The sequence below is a fragment of the Buceros rhinoceros genome, unplaced genomic scaffold (assembly GCF_000710305.1).
Source record: "Buceros rhinoceros silvestris isolate BGI_N320 unplaced genomic scaffold, ASM71030v1 scaffold8601, whole genome shotgun sequence".
Taxonomy (NCBI): domain Eukaryota; kingdom Metazoa; phylum Chordata; class Aves; order Bucerotiformes; family Bucerotidae; genus Buceros; species Buceros rhinoceros.
This window is the reverse complement of record NW_010395934.1, coordinates 19,121-31,025: the sequence shown is the minus strand read 5'-3', so window position 1 is coordinate 31,025 and position 11,905 is coordinate 19,121. Positions and strand designations below refer to the sequence as shown.

At 37.0% G+C, this 11,905-nt stretch overlaps 1 protein-coding gene across 1 annotated transcript in view; it reads left to right on the top strand.

Moving 5' to 3' along the window:
• Positions 1-11,905, top strand: part of OTOGL (otogelin-like) — a gene marked incomplete at its 5' end in the record, with an annotated part of 46,033 nt that overhangs the window by 22,795 nt on the left and 11,333 nt on the right. Inside the window, 13 exons of the mRNA XM_010145715.1 lie at positions 687-710; positions 841-933; positions 1,579-1,768; positions 4,028-4,242; positions 6,085-6,226; positions 6,562-6,747; positions 7,208-7,420; positions 8,321-8,425; positions 8,700-8,807; positions 9,163-9,264; positions 10,520-10,624; positions 10,706-10,746; positions 11,733-11,796. Coding sequence (XP_010144017.1) covers positions 687-710; positions 841-933; positions 1,579-1,768; positions 4,028-4,242; positions 6,085-6,226; positions 6,562-6,747; positions 7,208-7,420; positions 8,321-8,425; positions 8,700-8,807; positions 9,163-9,264; positions 10,520-10,624; positions 10,706-10,746; positions 11,733-11,796 — 1,588 coding nt within the window. The remainder of the gene's footprint in view (positions 1-686; positions 711-840; positions 934-1,578; positions 1,769-4,027; positions 4,243-6,084; positions 6,227-6,561; positions 6,748-7,207; positions 7,421-8,320; positions 8,426-8,699; positions 8,808-9,162; positions 9,265-10,519; positions 10,625-10,705; positions 10,747-11,732; positions 11,797-11,905) is intronic.

The following is an 11,905-nucleotide window of genomic DNA, read 5'->3' as shown; positions in this document are numbered from 1 at the left end:
CTTTCCCTCCCACCCCCGTTTCTTACCTGCTCTTACTGAGCAACTGTACACTTGATTTTTAAGGCCTGACTCTTACACTGTTCTAGAGGTTTTCTTTTAAATTGCTCTCTTCCCTGTTTCGTGGTTGCAGTCTCAAGGTGTGAACGCAGCATACGTAGGCAGATGAGCTTTAGAAGTCTGTAGCTTTAGTTCTTTAAGAAGTATTTTTTTGAAAGAGCTTTGCAGCATGTGCTGGATCTCGTGATGCTGGTAGTGAGTGGCTCTCTGCTGAAGCTGCTCAGTTAAAAGCTTAGCTGAGGTACGGTATAGACAAGCTGCAATCTTGTGCAGAGAGATGCCTTGGTAAAACGGCAGTTTTATTAAAGCTAGGGCAGGGGATTTTTTTAGCATGATTTGTATTTCTATGTTTTTAATTCAACTTCTTGAGATCACTCTGTTCCCTTTCCTGTATTATTTATCACAGAAAACTTTAACAAGTAAATCATGTTTCTAAAAATAGTTCATAGAAAAGTGCACTACATTCATTGGGAAATATATATTTTTTATTATTTACAAGGAATATATTAAATTAGTTATATTGATTGTAGAGGAAATTCAAACACAAAGAAAACAGTCAACTTATTTTTGCCAAATAAGGATGCGGCCGATTATCATTGCTCTTCTAATCTGTTTTTAATGTTTTCCAGAGTGCAAATTCAATAAGAAAACTAGTGAGTATTTTTTTCTTTTTCTATTATAAAATACACCAATATTACACATATTGAAAAAAATCCCCTATAGCACCAGTACAGAATTAGAAAAACAATAGTAACTAACTTGTTTGTCACTTTCTCTTTCAAGGTTCCTCCTGCAAGCACTTCAGGGCTCTGTTTTAAGACACTAAATGTAACGACCCACACATATAAGTTACTTATCAATCGTTTAGCGAGAAAAGTAAGTATAAACCACCAGTATATAGCATATGTACATTTAAAAGAGAGCTGGAGAGCTATTCTGTGGTAGAATGCAATAGATCAGATTTATAATGAATGTTCTACAGGATTGATTCCTCCTGCATTTCAGGTTCCCAGTAATTCATGGTATGCTAAAAACAAAAAATGCACATTTTTGATATCATGCTTCACTTACATATCATTTATCCAAAATGACACCTCAAAGTTCTTTTGAGATTTTAAATAAGGTGCTTGAGATTACCTGGAACCTAACAGAAATGTACTAAGATGTGACAAATACTTAAGGTGCCTTTCCTGCTAGTTGGTAACAGGTCAGAACAGGTAACGTTGAATAATCACGATGAGGTGGGGTTTTCTTGTTTTGTTTTGTTTTATTATGTGATATGTCATAAATACGATTTATAGCTTCTTAATTAGAGAAGATTTCCATATAATTTTTTCTCATGCTTCCTTCATTTGCAGTTATAGGAAATGACACTAATGGGAAGCTCTGTGACTTAAGCACTGTGATTGTCATTGCATATGGCAGAGGCTGTAAAAAATATCTTTCGCTATAAAACATAAAGACATAAAATATACCTTCACAATCTGTTTTTATCCCTAAAATGTATTTGGTTTATTTTAGGTATTAGTGGATTCTGTAATTCAATCGTTGCCATTTTCAAAAGAAGGACTGAGTATTCAGGATACTGGTGCAATGTATGTTGTCAATACCCCAGCTGGTATGAGCATCAAGTGGGCTCACGTTACAGGCATCATAGATATACAGTATGGATTACACTCTAACACATCAGTGAAGACAGAAGGACTTTGTGGTGAGGCTATGGCAGCAACTTTTTTCTTATTTGATAATATCCCATTTAAAATTTATGCCCCCCTTTTGTGTCTGTGAGCTGCTGTCCCTACAGCTCTTGTTGCAGCCCTCATGAACTACACTGACAATTCTATCTGAGGTAGGCTTGTGAAATTCTATTAATTAATAATAATAAATCAGTAATTCTGTTTCAAAGCACTGCTTGCTAAAAAAGTAGTTTGTAGAGCAAGTCATGATCAGTACATTGTATCTAATTTAACTTTTAAAAGACGTACTCACCTCTGCCTGTGTTTAAGAATATAGCTGAAGTCAAGTAAAGGGGAACATTTTCAATGAAGAAGTGGCTGCTGAAGAAGTTCAGGTAGTGACAGTATATTTCAGCGATTATAGGAGAAAAGAGTAACTGTCAGAGGTTAGCAGCAGCAGCTTATCGCTATGCATATACTGGTAAGAGGAGTATCTTGGCAAGGGTCCATGTTCCCCAAGGACAGTGAATCAGAACTTCTTAGGTTGGGTCTAGGGTCCAACCCTCACCTGTGCTGAGGTGCCTCGGACTGAAATTACAATGACAGTAAATTCAGCACGTCTCAGGTTTCCCTGATAGCCTTTTTGTAACTCTGCTAGTATGATATACATGAAAAATGTAAGCAGGTACTTTAGAGTTACTTTAATTCTATGATAAATGTTCAGTTTCTAGTGCCTTGTAATTTTACAGAATCTATCCCATATTGAACTTTTTCTAATGAATTTTTTTCATTTTCAGGTAAATGAACTTTTTCTAATTTTTTAAACTGCTTTTAGTTTTAAAGCAAGCAAAACAATTCAGGTCTAGTTTAAATAGACATACAAACAAACCAGGTGTTTAAAATCAATTGCTGTATTCTGCTTGAACAAAACAAAAGCGCTAGATCTAGCGAGAGAAGGCAAATGGTGGCTCTGGCATGTACTACACCTTTTCCCAGTATCACACCATCTTCTCTACATACACTGAAAAAGATTGGGATGAGATGGGATCAAATGTAGGAAGGATTATGGAATAGTTACTCTTTCTGCCATGAAGAGACAGAAAGAGGAAGACTATGTAGACAAATCCAGCCTCCTCTGTTGCTCTACCGGGTACCTTGCAGTAAAGTCTGAAGCCTCTGTTAGCACTTCTTTCCTATCATCTGACGTTTCTTCCTGTCTGGAATACTCTCCCTCTGAAAAAATTGTGGGACTGTGGTAAATTGGCTTTGCTTTTAAAGCTGTATTGATTCTGCAGTTCTGTAGGATGGCCCTGCAAATTCTAATGCCGGCACAGTTAGTGGATGGCCTTAGGACAGCAGCAAGAAGAGCAAGAAGCAGAAATGTTAAGAATACGGGAAAGCAGAGCTTCTGTCAAATGCTTCTTATCAATACTGTTTTCTGTGTTTCTCCATGCTGTCTGAGAGAATAACAGCCTGTCACACTCGTCTAGCCTAGTTCTAACAAGGGATCCTGGAGAGTGTTAGGATGCAGGGCTGGAAGCATGAAGGCAAGGACTTAAGGTGTGGAAGGTGTGGTAAGGAAAGTGGAAAGAAAAGGGATATAGGAACTTTGGCTGATTGGTCCCAGGGATGTAAAACATTATTATGAAGAGTAAAGTTTTGACATTAATGGCATCTTATATGTTTATAGAAAGTATGTGCTTTCATTGATGAATTAATTGATTACATACAATAATGAATTCAGGTAGCCAATAGATGTCAGAGGTTTGTGTGAGTTGTTTTTTCACTGGTTTTGTATTAATAAATTGAGTAAGAAAAATATTTTCTTTAGAGAAAGCAATTTGTTCATCAAAAGATTCCTTTCATAACTTCTTGCACTTAGAATGTTCCATTAAGTTTCAATGCAGTGTCAAATCATCAGAGACATACAGTTCATTTACTCCCATGGAGCTGATCGCTATCACTAGAATAAGAACAGAATCTGGTGACATGTCAGTGAATTCACCTCACTCAACAGGACATTTTGGTAGCAGTTTTCCTCAAAAGTTAATTCATTGTTGGGAAAATATCATTATTTGTACTGTATGATCTGCTTGTTTGCTGAGCCATCGAGCTGACAACTAAAATCACAAGTAGAAAGGTGGAAGTACAGTGGACACATGACTGTTTCATTTATAAATTCAGATGAATTAAGTCTCACAGGTGGCCCTGATGTGATGTTAATCTTACCTTATCAAGTGCTCTTTTATTATGGCATGTTTGTTTGTGCTTTGAATGTGACGCTCTGTCTCCAGGGGTGTGTAACGGAGACCCTACTGATGACCTGAAAATGCAAAACAGGACCATAATTAGAAATACGGAGGAAATCGAAGTGTTCATTAAGAGTTGGGAAATTGAGAAATCACTTGATGTATCAACCAGGAGGCCAATAAAAAACTGTACTGAAGATAACTGCACATACTGTATGGAACTGTTAAACAGAAGCGTTTTCACCCCTTGTCACAAGAAAGTGAGTATGAAGATCAGAAAAATTCCAGGTGCAAATTAAAAAAAAGAAAACAACATATAGTTAAGAAAAGAGTACTTTTAAAATGTTTTTCATGAGTTGACAACTGGGTGGGTGGCTTTAATACTTCTTTCACGTTGGCTTTAATACTTTTGTCATGTTGTCCATAGTAAACACACATCTATATGGATCCCTGTGCTATTATGATGTTTCTTCAATTATTTAGCAGGCAAAGCTCAAAGGAAAGACACCAGATCATAATTTCAACACAAACACATTCTGAAAGAGTGATTTTTATAAATGCTTGACATTGGTCACTAGAACGGAAAGCCTCATGCTTCTGCTGCATACAACAGCAACTCAGTCTGAGATTGATTGGACTACAAATAAATTTCTAGTTAAACATATTTTGATGTAGTCACTATTACATCGACAATTTGGCAGCATTTGTTACATAAATAATATATTTTTTCATCATTTTCTACTTTCTAATGGGGATATAGCTGTATCATGCAGTCTACCACTAGAGGTGGGTAGCGCAGCACAGCTGCTTCCCGGAATGGGAAATGAGGAAGAGTCAAATCTCTGAGGTCTGACTTACTTTTCCCACTTAATTAAAAATAAAAAGGATTAATTACTCATGTGGCTCTTTCCTTCTCAGAGATAGATGTGTCCAGATTCCTGATTCACTTCTTGCTGTTCTGCCTTCCCACCTTTGGTTTTGTTTTACTCTTTGGTTTTCATCACAGACAAATGCTGCTAAAGGTATTGCAGGCAGCTGAGCCCCTTCCTTCAAACTCCCAAGACCTCTCCTCGCTTTCCCCAGGTAGACAAAAAATGAAAGGAAAAGGGAATCCCTGAAACGAAGGGGTTAGAGATTTTTCTTACAAAAGGATAAATGGATATTTGCCACAGAAACTTAATGGGAGGGAGAAGTGCTAAGCAGTTTGGAATCAAGAAGAGACGGTAGCACTAGTGGGTAGCAGGATGCTTTTCATAATTGTTTTAACCTATCTCATATAAAAGTAATTAAATGGAACCTGAATCGTCAGAATTGCTACTCCATGTATGTTTCCAGGAGAACTCTCATAGCCTCAGATACAATGCAAGTGCATATTTTCCTGGTTTATAGCAAAACCTGACGTAACGTCAAAATTGCTAAGCACTTTGTTCACCCATTAAGATATTTATTGTCTTTCACACGCATGATGGTGGTAGAGCCAGAGTGGATGGAGAGTATTATGTGCTTCACAGGCATGAAGCAACTGGACAAGGATAGGTAACAGTCACCAGTGTAATGAACATGGCAGAAGGGAGCGGCTGCTTGGAGATTTGCTGAAACCACAGGGAGAGCTGGCATGCAGCACAATAGTGAACAGGGAGAATGAAAGAAAATCTGACTTATTCCACCTTGTTATAAGCCTACACATATAAAACCAACACAAATAAGACAGGTTGTGTCACCTGACCCAGTAACATCGGCTATTGGGTCCTACAGACACAGTAACAGAGCACTCAGTAATAATAATTCAAAGTTCAAAGCAGGGGTTTATGGAAGGTACAGCACTAAAGTTGAGCTGAGATGGTTGACTTTTATCTGACAGCTACATTGCAAAAGTGCTTGTAAGTACAATTACATTAGGATTGTGTTCTGAGCCTAGGCATAAAATATTCTGGCAGTTTAAGTTTTGCAGAATGAATGTTCTGCACAAAATGGTATTTTTTACTTTAGACACTGCTTGTGATTTTTTCCCTTGCAGCTGTATTATTTCTTGTAATTATTTACTTATTTTAAATACAGAAAGCTCTTTTACTTGTTAGTTCTCAATTACGGCATGTTCCTAGGTGTCACCACAGGAGTTTTGTGAGAAAATGTGGATCAACAGCACTTATTTTTGGAATTATGAGTGCGATGCACTTTCTGCATATGTGGCTTTATGCAACAAGCACAACGTCTGCATTAAATGGAGGACACCTGATTACTGTTGTAAGCAGATAGCCATCTTCTATACCACAATGTGACTTTATACTGTTGCAGTGTTTAGTGATGAGTTAAAAATATTTTTCTCTCTATTGTTATTGTAAGTACCATCTCATTTTACACAGCACTAGTAAATCAGGATACAAGTTCTTAAAATGTACTGTTTTGGTCAAAGTGTCATGAATCTGTTTTAATCTTGATTAAATTGAGTTGCTTACCTAAAGTATTATTAAAAATATAAATGTGTGTTAAGAACACTCCTTGTTTTTATTACCTGTTTATCCAATGAAATGCTGAAAGAGTAACAGCAGCACTCTTTGTCCTACTTTTATAACTTGCAGCATTGAGTTGTCCTGAAGGCAAGGAATACCAGCCTTGTGTGCAACCCTGTGAAGCCAAGACATGCTTGAATAAATGGTTCTATGAAGATTCTCCCTGTTCCTATTTAAGGGAAGACTGTGTGTGTAAAAATGGCACCATTCTGCATAGAACAGACTCCGACCTCTGTATACCAGAAGAAAAATGCAGTAAGTGAAGCAGGACAGAGTGGTTTTGCAGATAAGCGCAGCTTAGAGAAAGCAATGTTGAAGTTCTGTGTCAATCCTCAGTAAGTGAGAATCTCATACAGCTCCCTTCAACAGAGCCTAGCTTTATCTCAAGCTAGAGAAGTCTGTGCTTTCAGTTCACTCGGATTCAAGACCTTGTGCTGATGTAATTCTGTTGGGGAAAAATGCTGGTCATTTTTCCTTAGGTCCTAGGCTTTCTCTCCTGGGCTACTCAGGAAGGAATAGCACGGGCAGGTTCTTTCCCTTGTACTCAGTATTTATTTTTGCCCATAGTGAAGCATTTGTTCATTTGGAGTTTTAAAGGTCATCATTTTTTCTGAGGTTTCTTGAACATAATGCTCCACAGCGCTCTTATTTTACACGATAATTTTACTCAATTCATAGTTGCTTGCAGGAAATCTGTGCTCTCTACTTTTCTCAGCATGTACAGATAACAAAGGGCAACCCCGCTCTGCTGGGGAGATATGGAACGGGTCTGTGAGAGGCTGCTGCATGTACAACTGTTTAGAAAATGGAAGCATTGTTGCTGTAGAACCTCAATGCAAAGAGGATCCACCACCAGTCTGTGACAGAGAAGGCGAAGTTATCATCCATGTCATTGAAGAGAGAGCTTGCTGTCCAAAGAAAGTTTGTGGTATGTACCACGCTTGTTTTCAGTGACAGAAGTGTAATGTAAGTGCTTGACATTCACTGGCAGATGACAATCTTTAGACGGGGTTCAAGGTAACACTTTTTAGAAGTGATTTTTAGGTACTTGTGGCTGGTTGGGCCAGCAAATCAGGCTTTTCTTCGTAAGGACTGACTCATTGATTTTTATTTTTTTCTTAGAAGTCCACTAGTGACACAAAACTTCTGTTAAAAATTAATTTTTAAGCTCTTGGGTGAAATTTAAAAAGAAAGTTATAAAAACTCGATGATAGAAGTACCTTGGTAATTGGGGCAGTCATCAAAGCCTGTTCACTTTTCTTATTAGTGCTTTGCTATCAAGAGCAGTATCCTCTGACCTACTGCTGTTTCCCAAAAGCAGTATTCTGTGAGCTGATCACACTGAATATGAATAACCTCTCTAGCTGTGGCTGCTAGAGAAGAGAACAAGCTTATTGCTCCTAAAACATTAAGAAAAATATACTTATTTCTTCATAACATCTTCAAGGAAAACGAGAACAAATGATCCAGCTGAAATGGTGCATTTGCTCAATAGTTAGATACCTATAACCAACACTGTATTGTCAAGTCGTTTAGGGAAAGTTTTGACTGGGACATTTTAGCTGGCTTCGTGTGTAGGAAGTAGAGCAAGTAAACACCTGCTTGAGGTGGGATATAACTGTGCTTGCACAGTACCACAGGAATGGAGCTATACCAGCCCTGGGTTGAGCTTGTAGGTCCACAGGATGGTATGGTGTGCACTTTAAGCTGACTTGGGCTGCTCTTAGTATGTGGATCTCTATACTAGATGGTGTAAATATCTTGAGCTATCAGACTTGCAGTTGTATCTGTTTAAATATGTGAATATCAATTGCTTTTTATTCCACAGAATGTAACATGTCATTGTGTGATGCCATTATTCCAACTTGCAAACCCAATGAAAAATTAGTGGTAGGCTACCACTCCCTGTCCTGCTGTCCACAGTACCGATGTGGTAAGGGAAATAGAAAAACACTGTTACTGGAACATTCTTCACACTTGTATTATGTGTTGTTTTGATTGTTAACAAAATGGGACATTGTAAATAGCACCAGGCAATTTTTTTTCCCCCACACTCTCCAATAGTTTTTTGTCTTTGTGTTTTGTGTCATTTTGTTGGGTATTTTGGGGTACTTTGTTTTACTAAGTATGTGAAGGATATATTTTTAAAATCTTTTTAGTTTGCTTCTGTGACTTTTTAAAAAATAATTTTATTTCACATCCTACAGAATGTGATCCTTCAGTTTGTTTCAATGCTTCCCAGCTGGACTGCAGAGAAGATCAATTTATTGTTGAAGCAAAATGGGAAGATCCTTGTTGTTTCTCTTATCTCTGTGGTAAGAAGCTTCTAATATTTTTATGGATAACTAAGAAATAGTTAATTATTTACATAAACACTCTATAGTTCTAAAACTAGTAACCTAAGCCATGGATTCTTGGAGAGGTCAGTGGGACTTCACACAGGTCAGGCTGCCTGGAGCATAAATTATTCTTGGGTTTTGGCATGTTTTTTTCCAACATCCTTCTGAACATCATATTTGAACTTTATTGTTTATATATTTGAACGTCAATACATAAAAGCTCTGTTACATAAACATAACTTGTTATATAGTCTATTAAATATATTCATAGGTGCTAACTTTTTAATATTTAAAACTTTGTAAATATCTGATTATTATTTTTTTTATTTAGTCTGTGAATCCTGTATTGAGCCTGTTCCCTTGTGTAATGAAGGGGAAATTCTCACTGTAGACGTTAATACCGTACATTATTGTTGTCCTCATTACTACTGCGGTGAGTGCAACTGTTGTCAGTTCAACATGGCACCAAATTTAGTAAAAATAACAGACAGTATGTTTGTGTGTGGAGATTTTTTTGATTCAGCAATTAGAGTGGGCTTCAGATAGAGATTAAGGGATCTATATGAGAGTGTCTGCATTTGAAGTAGGTTCAGAGTTCTTGGTACGCTTGCTAGTGGTCTAACCATCAATGGAGTCCAGGGAGGTTATTTAGTTCTACAGACACCCTTTCAGGGTGATCTAAATACCAATATATTAATGTGGAACTGAATCCCATCCTTGGAGTACAAATATACAATTGCTCGTACATTAAACTACCTATAATAAAACAGCTTCCATGTTGTTGTTGTTCTGTTGTACCATTCATTAGTGTTTAGGCAGCTTCTTTGCGTTTTTATCTTTTAGGGGAAGGAGTAGGCCAAGGGTTTCAAATACTGCTGGGTTAACTCCTATTCAATGAGCAGCAAGAAGAAAAATATTGACAGTGTAACATAGTCTCTTTGGTAGCCTGGTAGATCAAGCAATTGTGCTACAATTGTGCTAAAGTAATGTCTACAAGTGTAACTGCTTCATTTAGATTAACTCGTCCTATTGCAGACTTCGGGATATTTCAGTTAATTAAATTGTCTTCCAGTAAGTTTGGAGCTTGGTAATTTTTACTTGAGGTGGTTCCATATTTTGGTCCTTTCCTTGTCCTGGCACTTGAACCCAGGTGGAAGTTTCTGTCTAGGCATTTGGCACTGTTTTTGACAAATTCTGGAAAGCAGAAAATTAGATCTTCGTGTGTGATCTTTCAGAGTCCCAGAAAGCCACCTCCAATAAGGCAGGTATTTTCTTCTTAGAGTCTTCCCAGGAGGGCAGTTGTTCCCTGTTATCTTACAGAAATTTATTTTACAGCACATTTGTAGCTGAGAGGAAAAAAACCAAACATATTTTCTAAAAGCTGTGATTTTAGTTGTCTTTGGTACTCATTATTGTCTTGAGTGACTCTGAAGTAGTAGGAAGAATATTAAATGATTCCTGTGTAATGTTTTCTGAAAATTTAAACACGTTCTAAGGTAACTACAAGCACGTTTGGAAATATTTTTTATTTTTCAGTTCCAAATATAATTCAGATGCTTTAGAAACACAATAAAAAAATCATTAAAAGTGTAATTATTTACAAAATAGTTTATCAAGAGAAATACAAGCTGGAAAATTCAAAGGAAATTTGAGTAAATTCTCATACATGTCTTTTCCCCCCCATTTAGTTTGTGATGAAAACCTTTGTTCTGAGCCTCCCATGAATTGCACAGACGACATGATACTTGTGAAGGAAAAAATACCTGGGCAGTGCTGTCCAGAATGGCACTGTGGTAATTATTGCTTTATTCCTTAGTCACTGCTGTTAACAAAAGCTAACAATTAGCTGACTAATACGGTTTTCTTGTTTTCAGAATGTAGCTGCGAAAACGCTACTACGCTGACCTGTGAATTGGTAAGCACTGTCCTCTACATATTTTCATTAACAGTGTTCAGCCCTATTACTCCTCCATTCCTTATTACTCTTCCATTCCTTATTTCAATTAGTCGTAAAGGGTGATGAGGCTGAACGGGGACAGGCTGGAACTCCCTCCCAGTTCCCAGCTAAAGCATGTAACTCCATCAAGTCTCTTCACAGTGTTGTCAGTTATTCCTTAGGGAAATTTCATTTTGCATGCTTTAAGCTGTGAAAAGAAGAAAAGCAACTGTGATATTCTTATGTTCAGTGCAGACTCCAAACACTATGCTGGGAAGCTTTTCCACACAAATAATTCCCAATTGTTTTTAATAATTAATAAGGAATGAGCTTTATGTACTTATGTATCATCTAGAGAAACGTGTCAATTTGTTAATCATTTATGCTTTTGATTAAAATGATTTAATGTTATTGAATTTAGCTGATAGGAGAAGTAAATATTTTGCTACTCACATACTTTCTCGAGATAGAGATTGTGAACTGGAAAATAACTATGAATGAATGTTCAAACTCCCATTATTACCACACTGACAGGCATATTTTCCCTATCAAATGCCTGTAGCTTGTCCTTCTCTTCCCCTTATGTGAAGACTGTGTAATATAAGGTCTAAACAGGAGCTGCAAATTTGAACAGATTTCCCCTATCTTTTGGAAGAAAATTCACAGAAGGCAGTGTTTTGATAATACATTCATTATTGAAATAACTTTGTATCTTGGGAAAAAATTGCTATGCATATGCAGTGCTGGAGAAAATCAAGGGCTTTGCTCCTGTTTAAATAGATAAATACATTGACTAACTCTGAACGTGCCACTATTTCTTGAGTACAGTGCAATTTTCCTCTTTTATGAAGGCAGGAGTGGAAGTAATGAAAGTCATATTTTACATTTGTAGAGACAAATTATCTGTTTAGCACCAAATTCAATTGTGCATGACTTTGCAAACTCTTATATCTTTTTATACTCAGGGAGAAGTTAAGAAAATAGATAGTAATGTTTCCAGTGCTTGTGGATGCACTCACTACGTTTGCGGTAACTTTTTCACGTTCCTAGCTGTTTTATTTTAGTATTCCCTTTAGGAAGGGAATGTGAACAAAGGAGAAATACAACCATAATAACCTTCTCAAATGTAAACACTCTT